Source organism: Zea mays, chromosome 1 (assembly GCF_902167145.1).
Source record: "Zea mays cultivar B73 chromosome 1, Zm-B73-REFERENCE-NAM-5.0, whole genome shotgun sequence".
NCBI classification, from domain to species: Eukaryota; Viridiplantae; Streptophyta; class Magnoliopsida; order Poales; family Poaceae; genus Zea; species Zea mays.
In genome coordinates, this window is record NC_050096.1 from 2366241 (window position 1) to 2382283 (window position 16043).

Genomic DNA, 16043 nt, shown 5'->3' on the forward strand with positions numbered 1-16043 from the left:
AGTATGTTGCCGCAGGACAGTGTTGCGCGCAACTACTTTGGATGAGGCAAACCCTTCGGGACTTTGGCTACAATCTGAGCAAAGTCCCACTCCTATGTGATAATGAGAGTGCTATCCGCATGGCGGAAAATCCTGTTGAACACAGCCGCACAAAGCACATAGACATCCGGCATCACTTTTTGAGAGACCACCAGCAAAAGGGAGATATCGAAGTGTTTCATGTTAGCACCGAGAACCAGCTAGCCGATATCTTTACCAAGCCTCTAGATGAGAAGACCTTTTGCAGGCTGCGTAGTGAGCTAAATGTCTTAGATTCGCGGAACTTGGATTGAAATGTAGCATATATATGTTTATGCCTTTGATCATGTTCATTCTGCATTTTGTTGCTTAATGTGGTGCTCAAGTTGTACAAACACTCCCTGGACCTCACAAGTCCTGTTTGCAAGTGATGCACATATTTAGGGGGAGCTGTGCTACAACTTGACCCTTTGAGACTAACCATGTACTTGAGTTTGGTTGTTTTAGTCTCGAAGGAGAATTGAAAGGGAAAGGTGGACTTGGACCATGAAAGACTTCCACTGCACTCCGATGAGAGGGTAACTTATTCCAAGTTCATCTCATGAACTTCTATTGCCATTTACTCTTAATTGAAGAATTTGGTGAGGCAATGGGGTTATCGGGCCAAGATTGATCCCGTTTTGGTGCTTGATGCCAAAGGGGGAGAAAATAAAGGCCAAAGCAATAAATGGATCAGCTACCACTTGGATCAGCTACCACTTGAGAAATTTTGAAAATAGTCAAATAGAGCTTTTTGTTTTGTCAAAACTATTGCATTGTCTCTTTTGTCAAAAGTTGGCCTCTTGTGGGGAGAAAAGTTGATTATGGGAAATAGGGGGAGTTTTTTGAAATCTTTGATCAATCTCTTTTGAAAAGACTCTCTTTATGCTTCAACATGTGTGGTTGACTTAGAGATAGAGATTTGAGTTTGATTTGCAAAAACAAACCAAGTGGTGGCAAAGGATGATCCATATATGCCAAAAATTGAATCAAAATAAATTTGAGTTTTATTTGAAATGATATTGCACTTGTTCTAGTTGCTTTATGTTGTGTTGGCATAAATCACCAAAAAGGGGGAGATTGAAAGGGAAATGTGCCCTTGGGCCATTTCTAAGTATTTTGGTGATTGAGTGCCAACACAAGTGCTTAAATGTGAATTTATGCTCATGGATGGACAAAGTGCAAATCAACAGTAAAGGTATGTTTCTAAGCCTTAGTACATTGGTTTTGTGTACTAATATACTTGTCTAAGTGTTAGAAACAGAAAGAAGAAGAAAAGAGAAGAGATGGCTGTGTTCAGCCAAGAGGCTGTTTCGGTCTGGGGCACCGGACTGTCCGGTGGTGCACCGGACAGTGTCCGGTGGTGCACCGGACAGTGTCCGGTGCGCCAGGCTGCCTCGAGCGAAGTGGCCGCTCTCGGGAATTCGCCGACGGCGTACGGCTATAATTCACCGGACTGTCCGGTGTGCACCGGACTGTCCGGTGAACCAACGGTCGGCCGCGCGATCTGCGCGCGACACGTGGCCGAGCCAACGGTCGGAAGGGGGCACCGGACTGTCCGGTGTGCACCGGACATGTCCGGTGCGCCAACGGCTCCCAGATCTGCAACGGTCGACTGCGCTGTTTAAGGAAGGAAATCGGGCACCGGACAGTGTCCGGTGTGCACCGGACTGTCCGGTGCGCCCGACGACAGAAGGCAAGGATGGCCTTCCAGATTTGTTCTCAACGGCTCCTAGCTGCCTTGGGGCTATAAAAGGGACCCCTAGGCGCATGGAGGAGTACACCAAGCAACCTTAGAGCATTCTTGATCATCCACACTCAGTCTTTGCGCATTCGTTTGTCATTCTCAGTGATTCGAGCTCCGTTCTAGTGAGAACTTTGAGATAGTCTTTTGAGCTCGATTCTTGGCCGTGTGTGTGCGCATTTTGCTGTGGATTTGTGTGTGTTGCTTCCCTTCCTTACTCCGTGATTCTTTGTGAACATCAAAAGTGTAAGGGCGAGAGGCTCCAAGTTGTGGAGATTCCTCGCGAACGGGATAAGAAAAGAAAAGCATAACACTGTGGTATTCAAGTTGATCATTGGATCACTTGAGAGGAGTTGAGTGCAACTCTCGTCCGTTGGGACGCCACAACGTGGAGTAGGCAAGTTTTGTACTTGGCCGAACCACGGGATAAATCACTGTGTCTTCTCTGTGTTGAATTCTTTGTGATTATCTTATTGTGCAAGACCTTCTCTCTAGCCACTTGGCGATTATTGCGCTAACACTTAACAAGTTTTTGTGGCTATAAGTTTAAGTTTCACAGGATCACCTATTCACCCCCCCTCTAGGTGCTCTCAGAAACGCGTGCCACCACAAGGGTGGTATGGGATGCCCTTGGCTGACTAATTAGGAAAGCTAGTGGAAGACTACCTTACCCGAAAGGGGCAAGGGCAGTAGGGGAGTTGCATGCAGGGAGGTTCTCGGGTTGATTTTGCTGCGATGGTGGTGAGACGAGGGATTCTTGCAAGTGCTGTTCCCATAAACTGTAGCAGGTTTTCGAAAGCTAGTGGAACTTTGTAAAGGCCTCGTAGTGGATCCCTAGCCATTCACCTCGGTAGTGTCTAAGGGCCTTGCAAACCCTGGCGACATGGGATACACGACTTGTGGGTACAGGGTACAACCTCTGCAGAGTGTAAAACTGGTATACTAGTTGAGTTCATGGTCAAGAGCAGCTCAGGACTCTCACATGATTAAATTATGGAACTTAAACTTAATTTGTCATATGCATTACATGGGATTGTTTATTAATTTTGTTCTATTATTCTTATTATGGTTTGGTATTCACTTACATTTAGTAACTGCTAATAAAATTTGACCAACTTATTAAAAGCAATGCTCAACTTTAACCCCTATTGTTGTTCAACCTTACACATCACATGAACTCCCACCTTTGGTGAGTTCATGCACACTGGTTACCCACAACTTATTGAGCTATGATCATGTGTGAGCTCACCCTTGCTGTCTCATACCCCCCCCACAGGAGAAGAACATGTGGTTCAAAAGGAGCCACACAACGAGGAGTTCGATTTGATCTAGGTGGCGTCTCCCAGTTGACTTGTGCCAAGGATGATCCTTAGTTCGATCTATATTTATCTTTTATTTTGTAAGACTTCCACTATGTAATAAATACTCTGATTATATTGTGACATTTATCTCTATACACTCTGTTATTATATATGTTGTCTTCTTTGGCGCATGTATGAGATGCACCCAGCTTTGTCCCTTAAATCCGGGTGTGACAAAAAGATCTAATTAAAGGATAAAGGAACAAGTTGCTTCATTTGTGTTGCCTTGCTCTTGGTCTTCATTAGGGATCAAGTGACCAACATTGGCGTTCACCTCCGGTGTATCCATGACAACAAGTATATCTTCATCATGCCTCCAAAGAAGACCACACCTACAGGTTCTATTCTTGTTCCTGTAAATTAGAACCTAGATGAATAATCACTTCTTCTTGATGCACGAAAGCAGAAAAGGAAGGCCACATAACCTCTAACATAAGACGACCTTGACCAAGAGATCTAGAATCTCGAAGCTATCCATCAACAAGTTGAGAAGCACAAAGAAAAGATGCTTTGGCTTTCTCAGCTTCAGAAGCAAAATGACGAAGCATCAGAAACAGTAGCGTAACAAAACACAAGTTGAACAACGAGAAGAAACACACTATCAGAGGATCCTTTGTCATGGAGAGCACAATTATGATGATTATATGTATGATGATACTTCTCCTTTGGCGGCAGAGTTACAAGCTACACCATGGCCACCATTATACATGCCAACTCAATTGCTAATGTATGATGGTCTATCAGACTCGAAGCAGTTCCTAATGAGCTATGAAGCTACAATATCGTCCTATGGTGGCAATGCAATAGTGTAACACCCTAAATTTTGTGGTATAAAAATTTCTTTGCTCTATACTCAAAATTCAGGTATTACCCTATCTTTTCCTTGCTTTTCTTTCCTTTTTATGTAAAATAATAGAGAATTATTTTGTTATATATATATATATATATGTGTTAAGTCTAGTAAAAAACCCTAGATGAGTTTTGATTGTTGTATTCATGTTGTTGCATAGTGTTTATGAGTGTAAAAGTTTTCGAAACATGTCAAATTATCCTTAGGATGTCTCCGGAAATTTTCGGGAACCTTCATATCGTTTATCAAATATTAAATATGAATTTTAGATTTTATGATATTATTATTTTTAATCCCTAAAATGTAGTATTTGCGAAAACTACAATATTCTAAAAAACTCAATAATATATATGTGTTGTTGTGTGTGTGTGTGTATATATATATATATATATATATATATATATATATATATATATATATATATATATATATATATATATATATATATATATATATATATATATATATATATATATATATATATATATATATATAAAATTTCTTTCTCTCGTCGAGCCCGTTCTGTAGTGTCATTTAAGTCACTCAACATTCTAATCTTTCTCATTTTACACCAACTCATTCCAATTATATTTTAAGGCATCTAGTAACATTCAAGTATTTATTAATCACGTATAATCTAATTTAAGATACTTTGATGATTATTTAAAACATTCTGTTTTCTCAATCATTTAGTTATGCGGTACAAGTTTTGATGTCATCTATTTTGTAGTGTCATTTAAGTCACTCAAATTCTCATCTTTCTCGTTTTACATTAAGTCGTTCCAATTATATTTCAAGACTTTAAGTAACATTCAAGTATTTTTCTAATTACTTGTAATCTGAGATTTAAGACACTTTGATGATTATTTAAGACATTCACTTTCTTCTCTCAATTATTTACTCATTCAATCATTCATTACTTATTTTGTTTAATTTAAGTCATTTTGTTACCGTTTCAATCATTCCATATCATTCAATCATTTTGTGACTTATTTAATATATTTCATATTATCAGGAGTTACTACAAGACCGTCTTACAAATATTTTAATTCATTCAATAGTTTATCACCTAGAGACTCATAATATAATTTAAGTCATCCAGCATATAGATTGACATAATTATTTTATCACGATTGGACCTGTTTAATAGATGAGGTGCGTCCAGTTGAAGCATGGGGCACGCACGGTGGATTGTAGAGTTAACGAACATTGGACGCTCGCACTGGCTCACTGCAACTAGGAGAGGTAGTAGTTATGAACAGCACGAGGAACCACAATATAGACTCAATCTATTTTAACTCATCTAAATATATGTTCACAACTAATTTTTTTAGTTTATCTATATTTTATTTATCCATCTAAACTGAAGCTAAATCAATCTCCTAATGACCAACTAATGGCTAACTCTGAACTTCTCAGATGAAATTGAAATCCAGATTTTATTTAAATATACCTTGCTTTAGCCACTTTGCTTGCATCTGGCACAACCTTGCAATAATCCTTCCTCTTCTTGCGCCTATCATAATTTAGTCCCCACATCACAATCACTTTTACTAATGTTATTACTTTGTAATATATCTATAGTTCTGTACGCAGGGAAGTTGTGTTGCCGGATGTAGAAGGCCATTATATTGCACTGTGCAAAACAAGGTTGCATGCATCATCCTTAAAATTTGAATAGTTTCAAAGTGATATGAAAAAAAATGAGGTGGTGATGAGCTGATTATTGCACGGTGCAAATTCAAAGATGTATCACTGATGGGCACTAATGAGGAAAATCAAAGTTGTTGCTTTGCTTTTAAGGTGGTGATGAAAGATAACTACTTTTTCTTTTGAGGTGGTGATCAACTGAGTATTTAGTACTTGGACAATGTAAATTCAAAGATATAACACTGATAGGCACTAATGAGGAAATCAAAGCTGCTTTGTTTCTCCACATGAGCATTGTGAACCAGATTATTGCACGTACTCTTCGTTCATTCCGATGATTACTGCCTCATCAGGTGTCCTTTGGTCTATTTTTCACATTTGCTGCTTTTGTTATATATTTTCTAGATGTTGAGTGGTCGTCGTTTCCTTCTCTTTGCTGCTTTGCTAACATCCTTGAGATTGTTCATGTTTCTTTCAGTCACCATGATTTAGCACTGGGTCATTGTTCTAACAGTTATATATGCCCATAGCTAGCTGGATTCATTGTATATATATCAAGATAAGCTGTAGAAAACAGTGATTTTTAGTACTTTCACATCTATATGATTAAGAACCGTGAATAATTAAGTTGCTTGCTTTCTTTCTTTCAGGTGACAAATTGATAGAACCTGATGAACAAGCATCTTGTCGTCAACTCCGAACATTTTACTTCTTGTTTTCTATGCGCAGTTCCAGTGTTTTCTTGTCTCCAAGCTAGTAAAAATATGTTCTGTTTTCTACTTGCTACTAGTATAACTTCTCTGCAGATTTGAACACTTTCAAACTGTTTTGTTCCTCTCTTTTCCTCTACCATATTGAGCTAAAAAGGAGTTGATCTCCAGCAATAATACATCAATAACGAAGTTATTGAAAGCCACACTTTCATGCACGTACGTCGATGATGGGTGAAATTTGGACAAATCACTGGTTCATTCATATATAGGTGGCTTAAATCTATTATTTATGAAACTATATGCAATCATATTATTTATGAAACTATGAAATTGTTCAACAATCAAGATATATAATAAGCGCTACTGCGCGCTGGTGATCATCTCCCTTGAAATTCCTGAAGAAAGAAAGGAGGGCTATATATGTTGGATCCATTGACCTTTGAATTTGAAGTGACACAACAACACAGCTAGGTAACTGCATCCAATAACAATAAAATATAGTATTGTGACATCACAAATATTCAAACCCTCTGTATGAATAGCTCTCAGTTGAAGAGGAGATCGATGTTCAGATATCTTACTTGGCTGATTGGATATTACAGTAATTAATATAGTGTTGTTTCTTCGAGGCGGAGGCCGTCGACGTGTGCGTCGGCGGGCAGATCTGTGCGGGGGGGGGGGGGGGGGGGGGGGGGGGGGGCGGCGCACGGCGGCATGGGCGACTCAGCGTAGCCGGAGCTCTGGCTGCGGCGAGGAAGACCACTAGGTGGTGACTGCGGTGGAGCTCTGGCGGTGCGGTCGCAGCTGCTGCTGCCTGCTCGGGCTTCAGTGTGGTCTGGCATGGGCGGGTGGCCTTGCGGCTGCTGCGGCCGTGTTGGCAGCGGCGGTGCCCGCGCGCTCGCGTGGCCGTGGCTGGCCAGCGGCTGGCCCGCTGTGGCGGCGGCGTGGCTTGCCTGTGCTTGCCTAGGTCGGGGGTGTTGACCGTCGCCGGATCTGCAGCTGTCAGCGGCGCCTTCTGCTGGGGTGGCTTGCTTCGTGCGTTGGGGCGTGTGGTGGGAGGGCCTCTGGCGAAAGTCATGCCCGCTTGCGGGCGGACAGCGGTGACGCCCGCGGGCGCCACCCCTACCCTATTGAGGGTGCCGTCTTTGGTCCTCTCGCCACCATGCGGGGGCCCTCGCCTCGGCCTTCTTGGGGTCTCCCGCTGGTGCTCGTCCGACGTTTGGGCTCTAAGGGTTGGTGCGTCGGCGGACAACAGTAGGTCTTCAGAGGAAACTTTGCTTGGTTGGTACCAGGCGGGCGGCGACGACTCGTTTCTCCTTCTTGAAGGCGCGGCCCAGAAGACCTAGTTTGTGTGTTCGTCGGCGTTGTGGAGGCTCTTTGTCACTCCGCTTGGCTCGGTGGTGTCGAGGCCATTGTCGCTTTTGGCGTCTGCTTGCTCCCGGAGTTCGGCGGTGTGGATCTTTGCTCGTGGTGAAGAATCGGAGCTGCCTCGTGTGGGGTGTGTGAGGCTTGGCAACGATGGCGCGCCGTGATCTTATTCCTTGCGTCGGTGTCTGGATTTAGGCGTCGTCGAGTTGCTTTGGCAGTGTACGGCTCGTCTTGGGAAGTCGGAGCTGTTCGTCCCTTGTGTTTGAGCTTGGCAACGATGACTCTAGATGTGTTTGTGTGTGTGAGGCTGTTGTTGTCTAGGTGGTTTGTTAGGGCCTTCGCCGGTTTCCTGTGTAGGTTTTGGGTCCGGTTTTCCTTAAAACTGGATCAATTCTATTCTTCTTAATTGAGAGACAGAGCTCCTGCCATTATGTTCAAAAAAAATATAGTGTTGTTTCCTGCAGTGGCAATCGTGCAGGTCATGCGTGACCTCCTGCTGCTACTGCTAGATGGCTGCTGCAGACTCTCCTCAATTGGTTCCTGCTGCTGCCTTAGTTTAATTTACTATAGTTTTATGGTGGTGCAGCAGTTAGCATTCTTCAAGATGGTGGTATCATGCATGTTAGCAGGTGAGTTTCCAGCGCTAGCATCACCCCTGGAAAACACAGTATTGTTTATCTTGCAAATGTGTATACGTAGGCAAGATGTGTGTTGTCGGATGCAGAAAGCCATTGCAGCTGCATGCATGCATCATCCATCAAATTCACTGAGAATTTTAAGGGCAAATGTTTATGCCGTGGAGAAATGTGCTGGTTGGATGCTGGCGCCGTCCATTATTCCAATGTCAAAATGCTTCCATTCTGTAGAGGACAAATAAAAATGTCGCATCATCCTTGAAACTGTAGGTGGGTGGGTAGATTGAATTTATATTAATCATAATAAATAATAAATGTATCTGTTGTCGGATGGCCATTGGAGTAGAACGACGTAGCAACTTTTGCATCATCGATCCCTATAGCCTCCTAGATTATATAAGTTGGATTATGGTAAAAATGCAGGAGGATAAAATATCACCTTTTAATCACAAATAAACTGAAATAATCTACCCAATACTAGCCTTTTTTTTAACTTATTTGTGGTACTAAAATGATATTTTACTTTTCTACCATAATATATACTAGCCTTTTTATTACCATAATCTAACTTATATAATTTAAGAGAGAAACAAACACATCCTTTGAATTGTACAATATAAGGGTAGTTAGTAAAATATCAGGATATATAGCACAAATTTACTTTGCGATTCATGTGTCAGAAAAGGCTGTCAACTAAATGTTGCTTTTAGTTCACCTTTTGCCCTCTAAGTTATTAATGGAGAAGCATGTACTCATGAGATATTTTCGCATGTGTTCTACACCTTGTCTTTAGAAGAAAATAAAATAATGTTGCAGAACATAAGACTTTTCTTTTATACATTGTCAAGGTAATTAACAAAGATGCGAGAGAGAAATTCATAGAGTTAATTAGAAAGAAAAGGAGGGGCATAAGATGGATGCTCGCTGGATCATATATAGTGTTTACATGGCTATACGCTAGAGGTTCGGGTTATGAAAGCATAACACATCATCTTTATTATGGATGAATTGCTGAAAACACCTCTTCAACCTCTCTATATATATAATTTCACAAGGGATTTGAGTATTCAAACTAGCCCTTATACGACGCTTCAAGAAAAATAAACTATATTCTCTTAGATGGTACGATGGCAAAGACGGGGAGGGGCAAGAGGGGGCAATAATGTCCCCTCTAATGCTCCTCTAATTCCATAAAAGGTATTGGTTTTCTTAACTAATCATCATATAAATAGCGTAAAATACCTCCTAGCAGCTCCTTCTAATCTGATTTGTTTTTCATAAACTTAAATCCTGGCTTCATCACGTCAGCTTTGTTATAATAAATTAGAGAGTCATCGAGTTCACATACTTCTAATAAATAGGCGTAAACATCAACATATACTAGTATTGCGATTCTATATTCTATAAGAAACATCAAAGTATATATATATATATATATATATATATATATATATATATATATATATATATATATATATATATATATATATATATATATATATATATATATATATATATATATATATATATATGCATGTTTTTCTAGTACGCATGTTTTCCTCTGTGAACCAGATTTATGTGCCTAGAATAATATGACACGATATCGATATTAGCTTAGCATATGTCTAGATATATATAATAATATACTTAAGTACCTATATATGGTTTGGAGTGACGCATGCATGTAGTTTATAGACTCGTCTCTTCCTCTCTGCTTGTCTTTTTTTCGTAGGCTGCATCATGCATATATATGGGGGGCCGGAAAGCGTGTGTGGTCTCTAACATCTAATTTGTGTGTGTTAATTACTTTAGCTAAAAATAATTAAGAGTTGCGCTAGCCGACAGATCGATTCGATGCTGCGTTTAATTTGCAGATGCACTTGGTCTGACGGAGTCGTGAAGTTGATAGATGATAGTAGTCTGTCTTTTTTAAAACGAAAGAGCGAGGCTAGTGATCTGATTAAGAGATGCAACATATATATGCATGTATACAAATAAAAAGACCTAGCTAGCTAGTTCCAAGCTTTTAGCTAGGTTTCAAACTCCAAACGCAACTGCACCTTACTCGTGTTTTTTGTCAGTTGTGCCCTTTCAGTACTATAGAACAGAAGGACACATCAGCTGAGCAAAAAACACGATTAAGGGTATAGATGAGCACACCACCAAAACTAAGACCACCAATTTAAAAACCCATTTTTTTAATTGTTGCTGCCACCGAGAGTGTATTAGTATTGTTTATGATGAATAATTCTACATGGAAAATTATACATAGAGAGAATTAAGATAGCATTTGTTTTCCACATGCATGCATATGTGTATATATATTGTTGGAGCAGCAGACAGCGCACTGCTTATGAATTAGGTACACTGAATGCATTGCATTGCATGCACACCTCGCTCCAAAACCACAATTAATACGTGTCCGATCGATCAGGAGCAGGAGCAATTATATAACAAATTAAGCTAAGAAGTACGTACATATACGATCGAGGCATACAATTATGCATGTAGTGTAGTATATATGAGCTACGATCGAGTTCAGATGTTGATCTTTCCGATGAGGGGGATGCCGATGGCGGTGACGATGAGGGTGGAGGGCACGCCGAAGACGATGTGGTTCCAGAAGGTGAGGTCGTAGGCGTTGCGCTGCGCCCGTCGAGCCTGCTCGCACACGATCAGGTTCGCCGCCGATCCCAGCAGCGACAGGTTGCCCGCCACCGTGCTCACCCACGCCAGCAGCAGCCACGACCGCACCACAGCCGCCGGCGAGATCAGGGCCGCCGCCGAGGCCACCTCGCCGCCCATAAGAAGCACTGCATATATATATGTTTATGATGATTAATTAATTAGCTCAGCTCAGGTGCTCAGCAGTCAGCATAGCCGCATAGGGTTAGTTATTACACACAGGGACGGGGGTTACCTGTTGGCACGTTTGACGCGAGGTTGGACAGCAGCAGGATGATGACAGAGAGCACGGATATGCCGCCCACGCTGTTGACCTTGGAGTATGGCGCCATGAAGTTCCATATGGCCGCCGGCAGCCCCGTCTTGTTGAAGCCGCTGACGGTGATGAACATGCCGGAGAAGAAGACGAGCAGCGAGTAGGAGACGGTGTTGAGGCACGGCTCGGCGTCGCGGAAGTCCACGACCACCAGGGCGATGGCGGTGGTGATGGCCGTCCACGACATGTTGAGCCCCACCATGTAGGCGATCACCATGCCCACCGTCACCACGTAGGCGAAACTCTTGATGAACAGCTTCCGCCGCTGCTCCGTGCACTGCATGAACCAGGGGTGCTTGGTGGAGATGTTCTCCGTCATCAGCGGCGACATGTACCCGTTGCTGCCGCCCAGCTGCTGCTGCTGCTGCTTGGGGCTCGGCTCGACGACGACGACGGCCCCCTCCTCGACGGCCTCCATCCGCTTGCCGTCCAGGTCCATGCCGCTGCCGCTGCCGTCTAGGTCCTTCCAGTACATGCAGAGGAGCATGACCATGTTGACGGCCATGCCGGCGAGCATGGCGGGCAGGATGCCGAGCAGGAACTTGGGGAAGGAGATCTTGCTGTTGAAGGCGATCACCAGGTTCTGCGGGTTGCCGATGGGCGTGGCGCTGGAGCCGATGTTGGCGCTGGAGGCCAGCGCCAGCAGGAAGGGCTTGGCGGGGAGGTTGCGCTCGGCGGCGAGCTCCAGCACGAACTCGGTGAGCACGACGCAGCAGGTGTCGTTGGTGAAGAGCGCGCTGGCCAGCGCCGTGACGACGCAGACGCGGCACAGCAGGTCGCGGCCGCCCTGGCTCCGCCACGCCAGCAGCGTGCCCAGGTGCTTGAACATGCCGGCGTTCTTGAGGTAACTGCCCACCACCATGGTGGCAAAGAGGAGGCCCAGGATGGGGAGGTCCACGGACGCGTACGCGTCGTCGGGGCTGATCACGTGGAACACGATCATCAGGACGGCGCTGAGCAGGGCGCCCGCCGTGCGGCCGATGGGCATGAAGGGCACGGACGGGAACACGGCCAGCACCCAGAACACACAGAAGGCGATGGAGCCCAGCACCACCTTGGCCACAGAAGCAAGAGCCATGATCGATCGATAGTCACTGCAGTGGCACAAGTGTAGTATGCAGCTAGCTCAGCAGCTCCGATCGATAGATATCCTATTCTCTTCTCGCAAACAACTGAACTGATGAGCTAGCTGCTTCAGACTGCAGGAGAGACGCCGGCTATAAATAGAGGAACCAATGCAATGCAAGCTGACGCCATGCATGCATCGCTTGGTTCCAATGCAAGCACGGCCAAAGAGTACGCCAATTTTGTAGAATGAGATGTCACACCAATTCAAGCTATATCTAGCTAGGGTAAGTAATGATGACGGTTAAGTTGCTGATGCCGTCGGCCGGTAACGCTCGCAAGGATACACGCTCGGATTTTTTTAGTTGGCCCAAAATTAAAGCACCTCTTTTATCTCTACTTCTATATCTATGTCTTAAATGACCTTTTAGTCCCGGTTCATAATATCAATCAGTACTAAATATCTTCCAACATGTTATTTAAATACAACCCCATCCCCTATTAGCAACGAAAATTGAGACTCTTAGGTCCAAATTTCTTCATCGTCGTAGGACCTCTAGTTTCGTTTCGATTGGTAACACCAATTCGAACTATAAGGTCTACAGTAGTTTCGATTGGTGTTAAAATAAAATCGAGACTAAAGAACATTGACCCTTTCATCTTGAATTAAATGACCATTTAGTCTCGATTGGTAACATCAACCGGGACTAAATGTCCTCCGATGGATTAGTTTAAAAGAAAAGCATCACATCCAAAGATGCATATGCTGTGTAGATAAGGTGTGGAGTGAAAAGGTAAGCGGTGAGATAATACATGAGCTCTTTGGTTCGAGTCCCACGAGTCACAAGGGTGGAAGGTGTTGGGGGCCTTCCTCTTCCGAAGGTCCTCAAAAAACGGCTAACTATTTGCTTTCAACATACTACTGAATATTACAGGAGCTTCGTCATGAGAAAAGCTTCGATATAACACAAGAGGAGCGAAGCAAGTTTCGTCCAACATGTTTCATCATGCTGAAATGGGTACACAACGTGGTTTCGGCATAACGCAAAGGAAGTACAACGAAGTACGCTTCATCAAGCAGGCTTCGTCACGACGAAACGACGAGACGATGCAAGGAAAAGGTGTTACTCAAGTTATTAAATACAAATGGCGATTTTGCCCTTGTGACATCTTGTAAATTCTATGTGTAATTGTTGAGGGCATAAATGTAATAGTGTATGAACCCTTACTGTTGCCTATAAATAGATGAATAGTATCCCCGTACTGTTTACACTGGATTGTAACTGCTCTTGCGTCATCACCTTCAAACAAGCCGAAGGTATCAATGTAAATATAAATTCTGATAATGTTAATATGTTTATCGGGGAATAAATATATGAATGAATAATACATCTCATGTGTATAAACTCTTATTTCTTATGGATCATGGAGACGTGTTCTTCATGATCTTCGTCTGAAGATCATTATATCCGAGAGGAAATAATGCTTCGAAGGACGAATGTCCTTAATGTTTGACATTTGTTGCCTTGTTCTTGATTCACAACATTTGAGAACAAGTGACCAACATTGGCGCCCACCTTCGACACCAGGAACTCGAACAACCACCTTTGTCATGTCGCCAGAGAAGGCAATAGCACCAGGGGCTGCCCTTGCACCGTTGGACATCAACTAAGAAGGACTCCCTCTAAGAGAGGCCCGAAACCAGAAAAGGAATGCCATTATCCCAACACCACAGGAAGAGAAGCTGGATCAAGAGATCAGAGATCTAGAGGCTATCCACCAACAAGTAGAGAGAAGAAGGGAGAAAATGCTTTGGCTGTCTGAACTCTAGAAGAAGATTGATGAAGCTGCCGAAGAGATGTGTCATATCACACGAGACAATGAGCAAGGACGAAGGCCACAGCAGAGAGAGCTTCATTAGGAAAGCCCAAGTTATGATGATGTATGATATGACGATTTCAATCATGGTAACTTTACTTTTGATGATGCTTCCCCTCTAGCAGTAGAGTTGCAGGCTACCCCATGGCCACCTTTGTACAAACCGCCACAACTCCCCATGTATGATGGGCATTCCGACCTGAAGCAGTTCCTCATGAGTTACGAAGCAACTGTATCATCATATGGTGGCAACACTGCTGTCATGGAGAAGTCCTTCGTCATGGTCGTCAGGAGTGTGGCTCAAACATGGTATTCTTCTCTTCGGTCGGGAACAATCATGTCGTACCAGAAGCTGAGGGATATGCTAGTCACTAGTTTTTAGGGTTTTCAAACGAAGCCAGTGACTGCTCAAACTCTATTCCAATGCACGCAGGGCCATGAGAAGTACTTGCAAGCGTATGTCCGAAGGTTTCTATGTCTCAGAGCTTAGGCGCTAATGGTGCCAAATGAGATTGTTATTGAAGCCATGATCAAGGGACTTCGACCAGACCAATAGCGCAGTATTTTGCCAGCAAGCCCCCACAAACTCTGGAAAAGCTTCTATAGAAGATGGACGAGTACATCAGAGCCGACAATGACTTCTGGCAAAGAAGGGAAGAAGCCTACAGATACTCGGAGATGACCAGGGGCTTCGGAGGAAGACTCCACCCAAGGCATGTCAGGACGATCCATAATCCCAACTCAAGCAAAGATAGGGAAAATCATACTCAAGGGCATCAACACAGCTCCCAATCATCAGGAACAGAGCAAAGCTCCTTCAGGACACCAGCCCCAAGAGGCAGAGGAGGAAGAAGCTTCGGAGGAAGATTCAGCTCGCAACCAAGAGGTTGTTTTGCTTTTTCTATGGAGAAGATAAGGGGCATACAACTAGGACATGTCAAGTCATGATACAGAAGCAAAAGGAAATAGCTAGGGATGGATCCGGATACTTATTCGGATGTCAAAATTTTGATCTTCTTTCTTCGATTGTGAACAAATAATATATAGAATTTGTTATATAAATTTATATTCTTGTTTTTAGCATTGAGGCTACTAATCTTCACAAAAAAATAAACATTAAATTCGTTCTATATCTTTTTAAATAATTGATATAAAATCTGCATGTCTATCCGAATACGGATTCAGATGTTTTTTCACCTTTTTGTTGTAGGGAGAAAATAATGTACATAAAAAACTATAAAAAATTTATTTAATTACTTTATAATGTTCCACTAGTACAATTTGGCTCTATACAAGTGGTAGACTTTTTACATCACAGGCGATTCGGTTAGAAAACCGCCTGGGATGTCGCAGGCTATTCAAACCGCCTGTGATGTATTAGTATCACAAGCGGTTTTTTTAGGACCGCCTGTGGTGCTCTATTCTTTTCACAAACGGACCCTAATGAAAAACCGTCTATGATTGTGATTTGATTACCATATTAATATTTTAATTTTTAACAGAAATATGAAAATACAATTTAAATGAATTAATATTTTAATTTTTTAACAGAAATATGCAAATACAATTTAAATGAATTAATATTTTAATTTTTAACAGAAATATGCAAATACAATTTAAATGAATTTTAATAGCACACATAGATAACTAGAGAGATTTTAAATTAATTGGCAACCACAATGCATAGTCGATCATACATGCTAACAAATACAATTTGATTC

The 16043-nt window shown here is 42.6% G+C and overlaps 1 protein-coding gene and 1 pseudogene across 1 annotated transcript; one reads left to right on the top strand and one right to left on the bottom strand.

Moving 5' to 3' along the window:
• The first annotated feature begins 7327 nt into the window (after nucleotides 1-7327).
• LOC109943583 (uncharacterized) lies at nucleotides 7328-8181 on the top strand (annotated as a pseudogene).
• Nucleotides 8182-10916: 2735 nt separating this feature from the next.
• Nucleotides 10917-12457, bottom strand: LOC100502546 (uncharacterized). The gene is made up of 2 exons (NM_001197016.1): nucleotides 11299-12457; nucleotides 10917-11191 (listed from the first exon to the last, which is right to left on the bottom strand). The coding sequence occupies exons 1-2, from the start codon at nucleotides 12455-12457 to the stop codon at nucleotides 10917-10919; spliced, it is 1434 nt and encodes a 477-aa protein (NP_001183945.1).
• Between the last annotated feature and the right edge of the window lie 3586 nt (nucleotides 12458-16043).